An 18,986-nucleotide genomic window follows, 5' to 3' on the forward strand; every position below is an offset into this window, starting at 1 on the left:
ACAAATTCTGTGGCCCTCACGAGGGTAGCACTACACCCCTCTGAAACAACTGTCTTCTGGGACCTGTGTGTATCCCAGAAGACAGCTGTCCATTCACAAAGCGCCATGCAACTCGCGCATGCGCAATAGGAAACAGGCAGTGAAGCCGCAAGGCTCCACTGTCTGTTTCCCTTAATTAGAATGGTGGTGCCTGCACCCAATCCGATTGATGGATCGTCCTATCGCAGGCTCCCTGGACAGGCAAGTGTCCTTATTAAAAGTAAGCAGCTACAGTGTAAAAATTTGCGGGTGAAAATGCTTTAAATTCAAGTAAAACTGACATAAGTAAATCAACAGAATAAAACAAATTATAACCAAAACCTAAATTTTAAAGGGTTTGGCTCAGTTTTTTTTAATTCATTCAATTTACAGATTTTACATTTCTAAACTGATGTTTTTGATAATTGTTTTGCTATGTCTAATAAATCTTGGTTTTAGAAATACAGGGAGCAACCACCACACAGAAACTGCATACAATTCTTGGTTTTCTAATGCGAGAGCAGAGCAGAGCAGAAGATGTTTTCCCTCACATGGTCTCTCTCTGATTGAAAATCCATTGGGTATATCTGAACAGGCAGAGAGGGGGAGGGTAGTGGAGGAGTCAATGGGCCAGATCCTCAAAAGGGATACGCCGGCGTAACTGCTGTTACGCCGTCGTATCCCTGGGGTAGATTCAGGAACAATTTCCGCCAGTGTAGACTGAGATGCGCGGCGTAAATGCCAATTTGCGCCGGCGTATCTCCGCGCCGTATTCAGCAAACAATATTACGCCGTAACGTAGATTTTTTTTTTTCGTTTGGACCTTTCCACGCCGGTGCGGCGTGGGCGCCCATTTACGCTGGTCTGAACTAGCGCGGCCCTGGTTTTTCTATTTTAAATATGCAAATGAGGGAGTTGGTCCGATTCAGCAAATTACGAATTGCCGGCGCAGGCTACTCCCGGTGCGTGTAACTCTGGTTTGCAGCGGAAAGTTACCCTTTATAAAGCAGGGGTAACTTTACACCAAACTTGCAGAGGTCAGCTGGAGAGCAGCTAAAGCAGCAGCGTTACAAACGACCTGAGCAACAACACTTGCTGGACAACACATAGAGGCGGTCCCCATGTTGGGAGAGGCCCTCAATAATTACAGCCCTCTCCTCTGGGCTGAAATTGGTCATCCGCCCACCTGAGGATTCCTCATCAGCCATAACTGCCCCACCACAATGCAAACCACCTAGCTTGGAAAAAAAAAGCTTCAGTACATTTGCACCTGCAGGGCGGAAGTCTGGGCTGATTCATGGACTGGGCTTTGGTAGTGGGTCGGCGGAGCTCAGGGATCACGCCGGGGCGCAGTTCTGAGCATGTGCAGATTGGGGCATTTACCCCTGGATGTCACTGAGCATGTGCGGTCTAAGATGCGCCCCGGCGTGACCCCTGCGCCACGCTCCCCGCTTCATTAGCATAGGGAGCCACCCATTTTATTCTACCCCGCCTTACGCCGCGCTACGCCGCCTTACGCCGTGTAAAATCCGCCACGCCGGGGCAAGAGACAGGAAAAAAGTTTCCTGAATCACTAGCATGCCTCTCTGCGCTGCTCCGGCGCAGTGTAAAAAAGATGCACTGCGCCGGACCAAAGATCCGCTGATGTTCCTGAATCTGGCCCCCTGTTTCTAACTATGGAACTGATCCACAGAATCAGTTTTCCATAGTTAGGCAGAAGATCCGACATGTGTAAGGGACTTACACTGCCGGATCTTAGGATGCAGTACCGCATCCGCCGCTGGGGGCATTTTGTGTCGAAATGCCGCCTCGGGTATGCAAATTAGCACTTACGGAGATCCACGAAGCTTTTCAGCTTCGTTTTTTCTCCGTAAGTTTTAGTTTGCAAATGCAAAATTAGGGCTGCTTTTACAAAGTGTAAACTGTTTACACCATGTAAAAGCAGACCCTTCTGTCCAGCGACGCGATTTTTTTTTTGTTTTGAATTTTTTTTTCCACACCGTATCTTTTTTTTTTTTCGACGCAACTTTATTGACCCGTCGCAATCCACAAAGCTTGGCGTAACGTAATTTCGCGCTATGCACGTCGGGAAAATGACATCACGAGCATGTGCAGTACGGCCGGCGCGGGAGCGCGCCTAATTTAAATGGGAATCGCCCCCATGAAAATAGGAACGCCTTGCGCCGGCGGAATTTAAGTTACACAGCCAAAAATTTCTAGGTAAGTGCTTTGTGGATCGGGCACTTAGGTAGAAATTTTAAGGCAGTGTAACTTAAATGGAAAAAATTAAGTTACGCCGCATCTTTGTGGATTACCCCCATTGTTTTCTTTTAGCTCTCTGTGTAAATTTTGGTTTCTGCTAATGAGATCTAGGAAAAATAGAGCAGCTAAGAATAAACTGGAGTGCCACGTGCTTCATGGAAATATGGAGTATGAAATATTTCTATAATATGTAGGGTATCATTGCTGAACATTTAAAAATGCTAATTTTCTGGCTTTTATAGTTGATCCAAAGGGCTTCACTGATCTGATACATATATGCCAAGAAGTTCTGTGTTCACTCTGACTTTGCTAACTGCGTAATTGTTCCAGGTCAAAATCACCACCTTATCTTCCCATGCTCCCATCCACCTATTTGGGTGTGGTTTCCATGCCCCACTTCTGTGCAAAGCTCCACTCCTTTTATGGCTGCAGCCCACCAAGATCTAAGGAAGTCCCTTTAACAGTGCCAGAATTAGAAGCACCTACCAGAAGCCGCCAACTCCTGGATGGGTCTTTTGGTGATGTTCGCCATGAAGCCAACAATGGAGAAAATGACAATGCCGGCAAACATGCTGGTGGAAGAATTAATGGCACAGACGATGATGGAATCTCTGTGGAAGAGAAAAAAGGTGGTGTTTACGGCTGTGGCTGTGAATGGATGGGGACCCCTCAATATGCAAAGCAATCTTTCCCAGACCAGTCCTCGCAGATTGCTAAGAGGTTGTGTTCATCCCACAATGCAGATTGCTGCACTGCAGGGGGTGCTGGGGATGGTTTTTAACATGGCTTCAGAAAAAAGGTGAAATTCACATTCTGTGGTTGCCCGGGTCAATGGATTCTAATGTTAAAGGGGTTGTAATGGTACAATTTTTTTCCCCAAATAGCTTCCTTTACATTAGTGCAGTCCTCCTTCACTTACCTCATCCTTCGATTTTGCTTTTAAATGTCCTTATTTCTTCTGAAAAATCCTCACTTCCTGTTCTTCTGTTTGTAACTCCACTCAGTAATACAAGGCTTTCTCCCTGGTGTGGAGTGTCGTGCTCGCCCCCTCCCTTGGACTACAGGAAAGTCAGGATGCTCTCTACGTTGCAGATAGAGAAAGGAGCTGCGTGTTAGTGGGCGTCCAGACTCTCCTGTAGTCTAAGGGAGGGGTGAGCATGACACTCCACACAAGGGAGAAAGCCTTGCATTACTGTGTGGAGTTACAGACAGAAGAACAGGAAGTGAGCATTTCTCAGAAGAAATAAGGAAATTTAAAAGCAAAATGGAAGGATGAGGTAAGTGAAGGAGGACTGCACCAAGGTAAAGGAAGCCACGTAGGAACAAAAAAAATTGTACCTTTACAACCCCTTTATTGAATCTGATCTGTTCCCAGGTCTGCTGGGAAATGTTAACTTTTGTTTGATACCTAGTGCCAAGGCTACTTAAAGGGGTTGTAAAGGTTCATGTTTTTTCACCTTAATGCATCCTATGCATTAAGGTGAAAAAACATCTGATGATTTCCGGCCCCCCAGCCCCCCGGTTTACTTACCTGAGCCCTGGAAAGTCCTGCGTCGCGAACACGCTCTTCCTTTGCTCGGTCTTCTCGGCTCTTCATTGGATAGATTGATAGCAGCACAGCCATTGGCTCATGCTGCTGTCAATTAACTCCAATGACATGAGGACCAGGGGGCATAGACGAGTCCTGTAGTCGGTGGCTATAGACTCCGAATACAGGACTCGGGAGCGCGCCCGCAAAGGTAACCCCCTTGGTAGAGCGCTTCCTAGAGGGGGTTATCAGAAGCGGGGAGGAGCCAAGAGAGCTGCAGAGGGACCCCGGAAGATGAGGATTGGGGCAACTCCATGCAAAACAAGCTGCACAGTGGAGGTAAGTATGACATGTTGTCATTTATAAAAAAAATAATAATTTTAAGCTTTAATATCACTTTAAAGTGGAGGTTCACCCAAAAACTTAATTTTTAACATTACTGTAGATTGAGGCTCATTTTGTCTAGGGGCAGAGGGTGTTTTTTTTTAAATCGAAGCAGTACTTACCGTTTTAGAGATAGATCTTCTCTGCCGCTTCCGGGTATGGGCTGCGGGACTGGGCGTTCCTATTTGATTGACAGGCTTCCGACAGGCTTCCGACGGTCGCATACATCGCGTCACGATTTTCCGAAAGTAGCCGAACGTCGGTGCGCAGGCGCCGTATAGAGCCGCACCGACGTCCGGCTTCTTTCGGCTACTCGTGACGCGATGTATGCGACCGTCGGAAGCCTGTCAATCAAATAGGAACGCCCAGTCCCGAAGACCATACCCGGAAGCGGCGGAGAAGATCTATCTCTTTTGAAAATGAAATAAAATATTCAATATTCAAAAAAAAAAAAAAAAAAAAGAAGATCTATCTCTAAAACGGTAAGTACTGCTTCGATTTAAAAAAAAAAAACACCCGATTCCCCTTGACAAAATGAGCCTCAATCTAATGTTAAAAATTGTTTTTCGGGTGAACTCCCACTTTAAAGGCCTCAAAGGTATTTTTTTGCTTTGTAATGTTTTTTTTCCCCATTAAAGTCAAAAGGTGCGCAATGACAGCTTAAAGGCAGGTTAGAAGAAGGTCAAATGCAGATCAAAAGGGAGACAGATGGATCTCAGAACAAGTAAGGAGATCAGAAGAAGTTTGGAAAGAGATCAGAGGCAGGTCAGAGGTCAGAACACCTGAAGGAAGCATTGAAGCCAGAGATCCAGGCATCTAGCTTTTTTAAATAGAGGTCAGCCAAGGCAACCTCTCTTGGCAGAGTTCAAAATTGCATAAATTCAACGAGCACATGGATCCTGCGTGTACCTATATACGTTGTTGTGGAAGGAATTGTAGCTTCCCAGAGCAATCAGAGATCCCAGACCAAGGCCGTAGGAGAAGAAGATCTGTGTTGCTGCATCCATCCAGACCTATAACAGAGACCAGATGTTCATGCTAATTGATTTATAGTTTCTCTGACCAGCTCGCATGCTGCCTATACACAGTCTAATTAATTGTCTACCACGTTCAACCGACTTTTCATCACAAAAAATCACATGGATCCAGGCAACCAAATATCTAAATGACGCCAAGAGATTGTTTTGATCCATTCAATTATCTTTGCACTTGGTATTCTCTGTTCACACTGATGCTATGCGAATCTGATGCGATTTCACAGTGCAATTTCTGTGAATGATTACAATGTGACTGAATGTAATTTCTGAGGGGATTTTGCCTAGCTGGAGATAAAATTTGCACCAAATCTGCACTAAACTCACACAGGATCCTCAAACTCACACCAAAATCACACTGCATAGATGTGAATGGCTTTCATAGCAATTAATGTTTTTTCAGATAAGATGATTTAATCTGCATAGAATTTGCATCAGTGTGAACAGGGACAAAAGAGACTGGAATTGCTAAAAAGTTGCAATGTAAGTAGGTGACAGGCCCCCTTTATGGGTAGTACAATGACAGTCAGGCCATGCAGGCTCCAGAAGCTGTCCCACCTGCGGGCCTGATGCTGTCATGGTTGGTTGTCGCTGGAAAGGGCGAAAGGATCTCCGTCTGCTCAGCCTTCCTCCTGTACACAGACCAGGAAGTGACATGTATGACTATGACATCACTACCTGGACCAGAGCTGTCATTCTCTGGGATCAGTGCTGGGGGTGGGAAGCAGCTGATGTGTTCCATCAGCTGCAGTGGATCAGAAAGGAGACATCCTTGTGGAGACCATGGCCCGGATTCAAATAGAGATACGACGGCGTATCTCCTGATACCCCGTCGTATCTCTGAGTTCCGTTCGTCGTATATATGCGCCTGATTCATAGAATCAGGTTCCGCATAGATCTCCCTAAGATCAGACAGGTGTAAGTGACTTACACCGTCGGATCTTAGGCTGCAATTCCAGGCCGGCCGCTAGGTGGCGTTTCGTTTTTTGTACGCGACGAATATGCAAATGAGGAGTTCCGCCGATTCAGAAATGAACACCCGCCCGGCGTTTTTTTTTTACGTCGTTTGCGTTCGGCTTTTACCGGCGGATAGTTACCCCTGCTATATGCGGCGTATCCTATGTTAAGTATGGCCGTCGTTCCCGGGTCGAATTTTGAATTTTTTACGTCCTTTGCGTAAGTCGGTCGCGAATACGGATGGACGTAATTTACGTTCACGGCGAAACCAATGACGTCCTAGCGACGTCATTTGGAGCAATGCACGCTGGGAAATTTAGCCAGCGGCGCATGCGCAGTTCGATCGGCGCGGGGACGCGCCTGATTTAAATAGTACACTCCCCCTAGCCGCGGAATTTGAATTCCACCGGGGGATTTACGATCCGCCGGCGCAACTTTGGAGGCAAGTGCTTTCTGAATACAGCACTTGCCTCAAAAAATTGCACCGGCGGATCGTAAATCAGATAGGTTACGCGGATCTAAAGATCCGCGTAACCTATCTGAATCTAGCCCCATGGGTGTCTCCATAAAGAGAACCTGTCACCTATATGCTATCACATAGAAAAAAGAATAGAAAAACGCCTATAAGTAAATTGTTTAATGATTTTGCAATAAAGTTTCCAACACTTACATTACAGTAAGTACAGATGAGTTCCTAGAGAAGCATCAAGTCGTGGTAATGTCTCCAAGCGTGCCCAGGGCAGTCTCATAGTCTGGGCTGTGGTGCTGCAAGGTGCCAGATGAGAAGCTGGCTGTGTCCTTCGGTGGAGAGGTTTGCTCTTGGACCGGCATGTGACATCAGCAGGGTCAAAGGGGACAAGTGTCCACGACTTGATCATTCTCTAGGATAAGGTGACCAGATTTTTTAAATGAAATCCAGGGACATATTTTTTTTTACTAGTAATGGCGGCAATCAGCAACACTCTGCCCGCCGCCTCACAACCTGTCAAGTCTTACTCTCCGGGCCCCCGGCTACTACTGGGTGGGGAGGGTCGGAAGATCACTCCACCAGGGAAGGCAAGGAGATAGGCGGGCGGCTGGCTGGGACTTGAGACAAGGCAGAAGAACATGCGAAAAGAAAATATGTTTTTTAGAGCCGTCCCCACCTACACCCACTCACACCTACAGAAGATGCATGCATTGAGAGAATCTACATTTGAAAACGGCGATTGTGTGAATGCACCTTCTATTAAATAGACAAAAATCCCTGCAACGGCCCTGACTATGTCAGGCCTCAAATTCCTGTCTTTGTATTACAAATACAAGAAGAAGTCTTACTATGACCTGAAACAACCCACTGACACCCTGAGAGGTTTCCTCTGCCAAAAAGACTGAGCCTAATATGGTTGCTTTTAATTCATTTATTTTTTTCATAAGGCTTAATAAGAAGTGTGTAGGCCTTAATTTGTATTTTTTTTTTTTTTTTTCGTTTTGTGTGAAGAGACTCTATAGAAATACATGTTTTTTTTAACTTGCCATGTGAATCAATGTGTTCTGGAGCGCTTCCAAAATTGCATCAGTGTGAACCAGAGCTAAAGAGAGACATTGGCAAAACAAAAAGGGACATACATGCTGCAATCTGTCACTTGCATTAACATAGTAGTACGTTTTTCTGAGCCTCCCCCTCCCCATTGTTACCTGTTGATTCTACCAGTTAAAGCGGAGGTCCACACAAAAAGTGAACCTTTGCTTTTTGGAATCCTCCCCCCCCCTTCGGTGTCACATTTGGCACCTTTCAGGGGGGTGCAGATACCAGTATAATACATATGGCCAGTTTAGCAGGGACTATCCAAATTCTATCGATTCACTTGTGTACAACCAGCCTGTCAGGGTTCTTCCTGAATGATCAACTCAATAGCATTGCAGGAGTGATTCCCCCATCGACATCGACTCTGTGGATGAGATATTTGGGACATTTTTGTTTGTTGAACCCGCTGGTTAATTATTAGCTAGAATTATGCAGTGATTTTTTAGTCACCTAAAGGAGAAGTACAGCCAACAGTGGTGCCACCCCCCTAACCCATGCGCCCAGACCCCTAATCTACATGTAGGGCACCGGACATATGGATTTCAATGGGCAATTTCTTCAAATTGGCCTAAAAAAAGGGCACTGCGCCCTGAGCCCACCCAGTTGTGTGACAATAACAACCGTATTGAGGAGGAGAAACCGTATTGGCCGCAGAGGAGAAAATTTGCAGAGGAGGAGGAGATGCAGGGGAAGCCATAGTGAAGCTACCGAGAAGGAGAAGACGCAGGAAGGAGCCGAAGCTCGACCAATCAACTGACGAAATGGTGTGGGGGGTGGCGGTGGTGGGTGGTTTGTTTTCCCCCCAAAAAATTCAAGTGGTTGTAAACCTTCGTGTTTTTTCACCTTAATGCATCCTTTAATGCATCCCTTAATGCAGTGGGACCCCAGAAGAGGACGGTTGGGGCCACACTGTGCAAACGAACTGCACAGTGGAGGTAAGTATGATATGTTTGTTATTTAAAAAAAAACTTCTGTGACCCAATTAAAGCAGACAGTCGGCTGATGTCACAGAGCCAGTACAGGCTCGGGAAAGATCGTGACCATATGAACCGGCACCCAGCTTAGCCTCTCAGCAGGGGGGGAGGGGGGGTATTGGAAGAAAAAATAAATTAAGCTTTTTCTCATAGAAAATAGAGAAAATAGAGGACTTCAGCTATGCATTCCAAGAAAATAAATACTGCGAGGAAAAAAAAAACGTATTGGTGGGTTTATGGGCATAACTACTACGCCTATAAGACACAGAGCAGTCCACCTCTGATTTAGAAAGTTTGGTGAAGTCGGGGGTGATGTAGAATCGAATGCCATCCATGGCCCCAGGAAGGGTGATCCCTCGGAAAAACAGTATTACCAGCATGAAGTAAGGGTAGGTAGCAGAGAAGTAGACCACCTGCAGAGCAAAGCACAAAACAAGAGACTTAAAAAATAAATAATAATGGTAGTTTCCAACCTTAAAGTGTCAATAGATCCACTTCATGAAAATATATCAATAAATGGTGTATTACATGCTGATCATACTCACCAAGTCACTATGAGATTCGTTTTCTGTATTCTGCAAAAAAACGTGGTTGACCCTGCTGTCCACCTTCATTGCACTTGTGGTGGCAACACTGCACATGCTCAGTTTTCAGTGAGTTTCTATTCGGGGAATTCTTCCCTATGACATATGAGTAGCCCATGTGACTACAGAGTCACACGTGTGGGCGTATACACACTCCCTCCCTCCTCTATGCCCACTAAGCAGCTAAACACAATGGGGGTGGGATATTGAATGTCGATTAATGATGGCTTCACCTTCCTCTTATTCTAAGACACAGGCTGGAGGGGCATGACACAGCCTGTGACTGGCAGAAATCTGCCCACACACCATGTTATTTCCACAAAATAATAAAGATTTTATTTCACATATAAATTTGTATGCCAATTTTAAACAGTTTATGGAAATGTTTTATTTATTTTTACTCTGTATTCCAAAGGCTGTTTTTATTTTTTTTATATATTGAATATGTGACCAGCAGCAGAGGACTAGAAGCTCCTCCTGCTTATGTTTCCCTGCAGACAAGCTGGGAAAGATATGGGTCATGTGACATAAAAATTGTTTAAAAACACATAAATGACAATTTTGGGCGTTCCTAGAAGGGCCTGAGAGCACACAAATTCATAATACGACACCTACAACCTAAAAGGTACTGTAAATTGAAGAGGAGGACTACAAGATCACTTCCTACTGGTATGTATATAGAACCATATGGTTTATAAAAGGCCATGTATCATGTGAAGCTCAGCTCGACATGCTGCGCGTTATTGAAAAGAATGCTTCTTCAGGAGCTTTTGGCGAGTTATTTCAAGCGTAGAGGGTAAGAGAACAGGCGGAGGATATATTAGTGATCAGAGGTACGAGCAAATTCACAGGAAATAATCCTTTAGTTGCTTCATAAAGACCATTTAAAAGTCACAAACTCTGATAGAGTCCTTAATTAAGGTAGTAACCAAAAATTTAGTACACTGAGATGCGATGCAGCCAAGAGAACAACTTAATAATGGACACTGCTGATAGAGTTAATGGAATAATTGGGGGCATTCCCACTAATTAAAACAATTACAAGTCCAAGAAAAGCTTCTCCAGGAGAGGCATCATTCGTGATGTTATACCCAGAACTTCTCCACCTGTAATGACAGTCTCGGCAGTAGGGATGAACTTCGTATTCGAGTCGAACATCGTCGAATTACGAACCTTTTGGGCTGTTTGTGCCAAATTCGAGATGCGTTTCACGGCCCATAATTCACCTCGGCATCGCAGTGCATTGCTGGCTGATGATTGGCCAAGCATGCACTATGATCCGCATGCTTGGCCAATCACAGCTTGCAAAAAACGGAGAGCCATAATTGGCCAAAGCCAGGGTGGCTTTGGCCAATTATGGCTCAGGGGGTTTAGTACATGCCCCACACTATAAAGGGCCGCCTGCAGGTCGGCCTTGTGTAGTGTGTTGCGGTGGTTAAAAGAGAGAGAGAGTGTGATTTTTAGTAGGTACTGTAGATAGAGCAGGCAGGCAGGCTAGTCAGTTAAAGTTACAGGCCCAGATTCTCAAAGGGCTTACGACGGCGCAACGCCATGTACACCGTCGTAAGTCCTAATCTGGCCCGTCGTATCTATGCGATTGATTCTTAGAATCAATTACGCATAGATATCCATTAGATCCAACAGGCGTAAGGCTCTTACGCTGTTGGATCTAAAATGCATTTTTTTTTTGCCGCTTGGTGTCGCCTCCGTCGTTTTCCCCGTTGAGTCTGCAAATTAGCTACATACGCAAATTCCCGAACGTACGCGCGGTCAAAGCAGTGAAGTTACGACGTTTACGTTAGGTTTGCACGGCGTAAAGTTGCCCCTGCTGTATGAGGGGCAACCAATGTTAAGTATGGCCGTCGTTCCCGCGTCGAAATTGAAAAATGTACGTCCTTTGCGTAAGTCGTCCGTGAATGGGGCTGGATGCCATTTACGTTCACGTCGAAACCAATGACGTCCTTGCGACGTCATTTGGAGCAATGCACCCTGGGATATTTTCCGGACGGCGCATGCGCAGTACGTTCGGCGCGGGAACGCGCTTAATTTAAATGCTCCACGCCCCCTACCTGGCTAATTTGAATTAGGCGGGCTTGCGCCGGGTGATTTACGCTACGCCGCCGCAACTTTACAGGCAAGTTCTTTGTGAATAAAGCACTTGCCTGTAAAACTTGCGGCGGCGTAACATAAATCAGATACGTTATGCCCGCCGAGTTTTACGCCATTCTACGAGAATCTGGGTCACAGTGTGTAGAGGATATATATGCATCCAAGGTGTTGTATATATATTTATACACTGTATAGTTTAGCTAGATCTGCACTTCCTAATTTACTGGCAGGCAGGTGATTGTGCTAGCTGCAGTATTCTCACGTGATGTACTGCCTGTGTCCTCTGCAGTGTGCACTTAAAGCTATGTGGTGTGTACTGCCTGTGTCCTCAGCAGTGTGCACCTAAAGCTACGTGGTGTGTACTGCCTGTGTCCTCTGCAGTGTGCACCTAAAGCTACGTGGTGTGTGTACTGCCCTTGTCTGTGCTATTTTTCTCAATGATTTTCATCCATATTGCAGGGACCAGACATTACATTAAAGCCGCAAGCAGTTTTAAATTACCTTTTTCTTATAGTAATCTTATGTTGTGCAGGGACAGTTCTAAACACGTGCCACTTCACAGGCATACTATAGACACTCAGCAGGTACGATATTTAAAGGAATTTTTATATTTTTTTCACTTTAAGCATCATTAAAATCAATGCTCCAGAAAAAACGACCGTTTTTAAAACTTTTTTTCCATTGATACATGTTCCCTGGGGCAAGACCCGGGTTCTCAAAGACGTTTTACGACAATAACTTGCATCTTAGGCTTTAAAATTAGCCCTTTTGAATTCGAACGTTCGAGTCCCATTGATGTCAATCTGGCTCTAAATGTTCGCTCGAACAGTCGGTCCGTTCGAAGGTTCTGGTGCGAACTGAACAGGGGGGTGTTCGGCTCATCCCTACTTGGTATAACATTGCGCAGTGGCGGCTGGTGCTCAAAATGTTTGGGGGTGTGCAAACAAACAAAAAAAACAAAACAATTGCAGCTTTACTGTGCCCATCAAACGCAGCTACTGTGCCCATCAAACGCAGCCACTGTGCCCATCAAAGGCAGCCACTATGCCCATCAAAGGCAGCCACTGTGCCCATCAAAAAAAGCCACTGTGCCATCAAATGCAGCCACTGTGCCATGCCATCAATTGTCGCCACTGTGCCATCAATTGTCGCCACTGTGCCATGTCATCAAATGCAGCCACTGTGCCATCATTTATCGCCACTGTGCCCATCAATTGTCACCACTGTGCCATGCCATCAAACGCAGCCATTGTGTTATCAATTGTCGCCACTGTGCCCATTAATTGTCACCACTGTACCATGCCATCAAAAGCAGCCACTGTGCCATCAATTGTCGCCACTGTGCCAACAATTGCCGCTAGCTCTGATAGGCACTTCCAAAGCCAACCAGCTGTCGTTATTCAGATGGCCGGGCCTCACCAGGGGGCCGGCCATCTGAATAGTGGGTGGCAGCAACAATACATGGATTCATGCAATGTTTGTGACTTTTGATTGGTCTTTATGAAGCAACTAAAGGATTATTTCCTGTGAATTCGCTCGTACCTCTGATCACTAATATATCCTCCGCCTGTTCTCTTACCCTCTACGCTTGAAATAACTCGCCAAAAGCTCCTGAAGAAGCGTTCTTTTCAACAACGCGCAACATGTCGAGCTGAGCTTCACATGATACATGGCCTTTTATAAACCATATGGTTCTATATACATACCAGTAGGAAGTGACCTTGTAGTCTTCGTCTTCAATTTACTGTACCTTTTAGGTTGTAGGTGTCGTATTATGAATTTTTGTGTTCTCAGGCCCTTCAAGAAACGCCCAAAAATGTAATTTATGTGTTTTTAATCAATTTTTATTTCTCTTTTTCAATAAATTTACAATTTTAACTATAATTCGCCTATAAAGTCAGGATTTATCGGGACGTGGCATTGTCTTTTGATTTCATATCCACAGCTCCACTCTGTGATGATATGACTCTTTATTCCGTAGTTTAAGTTTAATTTAAAAGTACTGCAGGATTTTGTTTGCTTTTATCATTTGATTTTGGAATGAATGTCATTTTCTGAACGAAAACCACATTCACTGTTAGAAATTATTTTATTCGAGAAAAAAATGTCATCTATCATCTTGCCCAATTAACCCAACGATCAGAAAAAGAAAACAAAAACGAAAACGTTTGAATGAAACTCTACTAGTGTATAGCCAACTTTACACTTACATGAATCAGATTGCATTTTTTCCAAAACGAAAAAACAAGGAAAATGCAGTTTTTCCTGTATTTTGTTGCAAGGTCATTCACCGCCAACATTAACGTATTTCTGTAGCAAGGTGTTCATGTTTATCTGTGGGTGCTCAGCCTGTACAAATGAATGTTAGGCTGATGACGGCTGCAGCTGTTCGTGGCTGTCCACATGTAATCACAATTACATGTGGTTGAGGACAGGTGAGCGGCCCCAAATGCAAACTTTCAGCATATAAATAAAGCTTCATCCTTCATAACCCCTTGAAGTATGCAACTTTAAGTGCCAGATTAACAGAGACCTCTTTGGTATTTCTATTCAGAAAATATATAAATCTTACAGTTTTCAGACAATGTCACCCCTGTACTGTACCTTGCCAGTCCATTCTACTCCCTTCCAGATGGAGAAGTATACCATGACCCAGGAGAGTGCCAGTGTGCACGCCAGTGGCCAACGGATGGAACCCGGCTCACCCAGACCACCTGTGATCTGATGCATGTTCCTCCTGTATAGCAGGTACAAAACAAATAGAAATAGATGTATCTCTGTGGTTAAGAATAGGACAATGCCAATAGCTATAGCTTGTATAACTCTTTGTTATATCAATATATATATATAAAGCTAATTCCAGTTTTGAAGACAGCAGGGGATGCTCAAAATCCCTGTCAAATTTTGATTTTTTTGCTGCTTGTGTCATATTTGGGAGATTTGCCCTTACTTCCTTTCTCACGCAACAACAGGAAGTTAGAATAGAACTATCCAAGTTAGGGAAATCTTCTCTTAGACAGGTTTCACAAGAAAAGGTGTCCCTGTTTGGTGACTTTCCCTCTATTTCTGTTCTGGTGAAAACTTAAAATTTTAGATTTTCTCATCACAGATTTCAATGGTGACAAGGCAAATAGTGAGGGTGAATTTTCCTAGCAGGATAAAGCTATTAACCATGATAAAAGTTCCAACCCTTACTCAAGCTATCAGCCCTCCTCTAGTTTTCTAGTAAATTTCGTTTTTGGCTTCACTGTAGTGAGTGGATCAGTGATTAATTGTTTTGGTCTGTTCAGGGTTTCCTGAGCTGAGAGTTTGATTCCTCCCACCTGCCTCTGAAGGAAGTTTTGAGACTATATGGCAGGGAGATTCAAATGATCAGTGTGAATATGTATCATGCCTTAGCCAATTCCTGGAAGGAGGCATCCAGAAGGTGGCTGGGGAGGTGATAAATGCTTCGGAAACCCTGCCAGAGCGTTCTTTCATCTTCAGGGACTGTTGCCCCTAGGGCACATGTGTCAAACAGGGCTGTCTTAATGTGAGGGCACACCTGGGCATTGCCCAGGGCCCCCCGCTGCATGGGCGGCCCCTGCACTTTCCCCAAAGCAGCTGGTCCTTGAGCCCACACTGCCCTAAAATTGGGGGCCCCATGATGGCACTGTGAGTGATAGATGCAAAGGGGAGGCAGTCTGCTTCCTACCTACTTAATGTCTGTTTACCTGCACTGTCATCATTGTAGGGTCCCCAGAGCATTACTTTGCCCAGGGGCCCATGATAATATTAAAACAGGATCTTGCCTGCCAGGTCAATTCATGTGGCCCTTGCACCCAGGGATTGTTTTCAGCCAGGAACATGGCAGAACTCCGTTCCACCGCCACCAGCTCTCATTCTCCGCTCTCCGCTCACCACTCTCACAAGCCTTTTGATCCACTCATGGCATAGAGATGCAGGTGCAGTGTGGGATGAGGCATCACATGGTGATCTGTGCACTGTGATCTCCATCTGTGCCCAGGTGCACAGGTGCCAACCAGTGACCTCCCTGCAAGTGAGAGAGAGAGAGAGGCAGGGCCGTCTACACTGCTCTAGGTGAGCTTTGAGAAAGCTTTTGGGGTGAGGGGAGAGAGAAGGGCTGTGGAGGAAGATATGAGCAGAGGTGGGGGATGGGGGAGACAGGTGCAGGGGTCACAGCTGAGGGAGGGTGGAATTGAGATGTGGACAGCCTGTGAAAAAGAGCTGAACCCTGCACACTGTGCAAAGCACACTCCTAAACATTACACTCTGTATGCAGCACACACCTCAATCCTGCCAGCGCTGGATGCCGATCGGATGTAGATCAGATGCTGGTTTTCCAGCATGCCCATTTGACAGAAGCCGGTGGTGAGACCTGCTTCTGTCAGACTGGGAGTTGTACACACGGGCCGAAAGTCAGCCGGTTCCTGACAGACTGACCATTTTCGGCTCAAGTGTGCATAAAGTCTTGAGGAGATATCCATCCGGCTCTTCCCCACTTTGGAGAAATTCCCTTACATTGAGAACATCAACGTTGTTACTAAAGTTGACCATACACAGAGCAAATTTTGGCCGGTTCCTGATTAACCAGACAAAGCAAAATTCTAGCTGTGGAGGGCCTGTTGGCACCCTCCTGCCCAACATACTTTGATCTAAATATGGAAAGTACTTGGCATATGCAGGCACTGTTGGGTAGTCTGATAGCTGCAGGATTCCTCCATGGATGCTGTTTAGCGTGAATGGGGGAATCAATAGATTTCTGTTGTTCAGCCTGTGGGGGCTAAACAAAAGATATCTTACAGTGTATGGCCAGCTTAAAGCAGAAATTCACTCTCTCAGTCAACATCTGCCCTTACTCAAGATGGCCACAGCCAGAAATACTAGGGGGTGTTTTTAATAATGTAATTTATCAAAATAAAACATGGAGACATGGATGGATAGATGGGTTAATTTGTTTTTAATATTAAAAATGTTTTAACCACTTCCCGACGACCGTACGAATATGTGCGGGCGCGGGGTGGTTCTAAATCTCTGACAGGACGCATATATGCGTCCTCCTCTCTTCCAGGCCACTAGAGGGCGCGCGTGCCCGCCGCATTCCCGAGATACCGATGCGCGTGCCTGGCGGCCGCGATGTCCGCCGGGCACTTGCAATCGGCGGTTAAAGGGACAAGGACTTGGAGCTCTGTGTGTAAACACAGAGATCCATGTCCTGTCAGGGGAGAGAGGAGACCGATCTGTGTCCCTTGTACATAGGGACACAGCATCGGTCACCTCCCCCAGTCACCCCCCTCCCCCCACAGTTAGAACACACCCAGGGAATACATTTAACCCCTTCCATGCCCCCCTAGTGTTAACCCCTTTACTGCCAGTCACATTTATACAGTAATCGGTGCATTTTTATAGCACTGATCGCAGTATAAATGTTAATGGCGCCAAAAATGTGTCAAAAGTGTCCGATGTGTCCGTCATAACGTCGCAGTCCCAATAAAAATCGCCACCGCAGATCGCCGCCATTATTAGTAAAAAAATAAATAATAAAAATTAATAATAATTCTGTCCCCTATTTTGTAAGCGCTATAACTTTTGCGCAAACCAGTCGCTTATTGCGATTTTTTTTTTTTACCAAAAATATGTAGAAGAATACGTATCGGCCTAAACTGAGAATTTTTTTAAATGGGCTATTTATTATAGTAACATATAGTAACATATTTTTTTGTTTATAGCGCAAAAAATAAAAACCGCAGAGATGATCAATGACCACCAAAAGAAAGCTCTATTTGTGGGGAAAAAAGGACGCCAATTTTGTTTGGGAGCCATGTTGCACGACCGCGCAATTGTCAGTTAAAGCGACGCAGTGCCAGAAGCTGAAATTTCACCTGGTCAGGAAGGGGTATACGTGCCCAGTAAGGAAGTGGTTAAATCGTTTTTTTGGTTTGTGGTACTCAGTGTAGTTCCGCTTTAAGTCAGGACGTGAGGGGAAATCTCCTCAAGTGTTTCTATTGCTGCTTTGTTATTCTTTTCAATAGAAGCTACAATGGTCAGGACCACATCCTGTGTGCTGTTCTCAGTATTTCCTCACCTGGTGGAATGGATTGGAAATAGTGCTACTTACTCCCAGAACTCAGTGACGGTGCTGGTCAGGTTGGTGGTGTCATTCAGCGAGTAGTTGGAGAAACATTGCTCGGTATTCCAACTGTTGTCACAGCTCTGCCAGGGCAGGGTCTACAAAGGGCAGAGGGGTACCAGTCAAGCTACACAATATCGTCTGTGTCCCACAAAACCATCTCACTACAGTACATATTCCAGCTTTGTATAAAATATTGTATCCTTCACAACTTCCATTCACCACAACATACACAACACATATCTCCTGTGCTCAAAGGTGGGCCCAACAGTGGTGTTTATCTAGGCTCTTGTCCTGGCAAATCTAGATAGATACTGCCTTGCAGCCCTCATAAGACTAGGGATGTCTAGGTGCACTGAAATTAAGAAATAAACAGAAGGAGCATTGGCCTAGTGCATTATCCTCAATAAAATGCATAAATGCATAAATGCATCAATATATAAAAACAGAGAATTATACTTACAAACGTGCTCTTGAATACAGCATATCAAATTAATAGCAGTTTTTTGTCCACATTGTCGCATTACAAAAGTAAAGTCCCACAGGAACCATTCTGGGGCTCTGAGGAATAGACAAAATACTGTGGGACTTTTCATCTGTAATGCGACACATGTTGACAAAAAACTGCTATTAACTTGATGTGCTGTATTCAAGTGCGTAACTTGTATAGCGCAAACAAATGCGAACTTAATCGCAAGTGAGTATAATGCTATATTTTTATACATTAAAACACCTTTTTAAATTCACATAAACATACTAAACACATACATATTATGCCCAAAGCCATACAGACATATCCCCATTTTCAATTTATAAATGCATTTTTCAATCAATTGGACCCCTAATATAGTATGAATGGGTTGCTGTCACAGTAATATTGCTTGTGTAGCAGGTTGCCCCCTATTTTAGGCAACAGTTAAATTTTTTGGTAACAGCAGCAACAACAATAGCAAAGAAGGAACATTATCCAGCTTATCTGTAAAAACGTGGATCCGGAATCAGGACCATCTTCCTTTCCGGATGTTGACTGACAAGACCTGGTCTCTGCATCCGGCTTTTTTGACCACCACCTTATCCTTGAAGAAGGAGCACCCCAACCTTTATTCATCCCTGATATCCAGGAACATTCCAGAAACTCTGGAAACTGTAGGCCCTTGCATGGCTTTGGGACATTCAAGCATTCCCGTACATTTACATCATACCATCGCTTATGATTTTCCTCCACCTCTTCCATGATGTGTTCAGGTACTGTACCTACTGTTACAGGAAGTCAGGTAAATCTGTGGGTGTTGTCACAGACGGGAGATACATTTCTGCCTTGTTTAGACAATACACCAATTATTATCGGGTGTCGGCTGCAGAAGTAGCCAGAAAGGTTTAAGGGCGTTGGAAAACTTCAGCTGTTCAAAATGAGGCAATTAAGGCCTCTATAAGTAATC

General features: G+C 44.8%; 1 protein-coding gene across 1 annotated transcript in view; it reads right to left on the reverse strand.

The window, feature by feature from the left end:
* Positions 1-18,986, reverse strand: part of LOC120932692 (sodium- and chloride-dependent GABA transporter 1-like) — a 57,923-nt gene that overhangs the window by 17,870 nt on the left and 21,067 nt on the right. Inside the window, exons 5-9 of the mRNA XM_040345255.1 lie at positions 17,536-17,645; positions 14,022-14,154; positions 9,003-9,137; positions 5,102-5,205; positions 2,767-2,891 (exon numbers count right to left, since the gene is read on the reverse strand). Of these exons, the coding sequence (XP_040201189.1) occupies positions 2,767-2,891; positions 5,102-5,205; positions 9,003-9,137; positions 14,022-14,154; positions 17,536-17,645 (607 nt within the window). The remainder of the gene's footprint in view (positions 1-2,766; positions 2,892-5,101; positions 5,206-9,002; positions 9,138-14,021; positions 14,155-17,535; positions 17,646-18,986) is intronic.

Source organism: Rana temporaria, chromosome 3, assembly GCF_905171775.1.
Source record: "Rana temporaria chromosome 3, aRanTem1.1, whole genome shotgun sequence".
NCBI classification, from domain to species: Eukaryota; Metazoa; Chordata; class Amphibia; order Anura; family Ranidae; genus Rana; species Rana temporaria.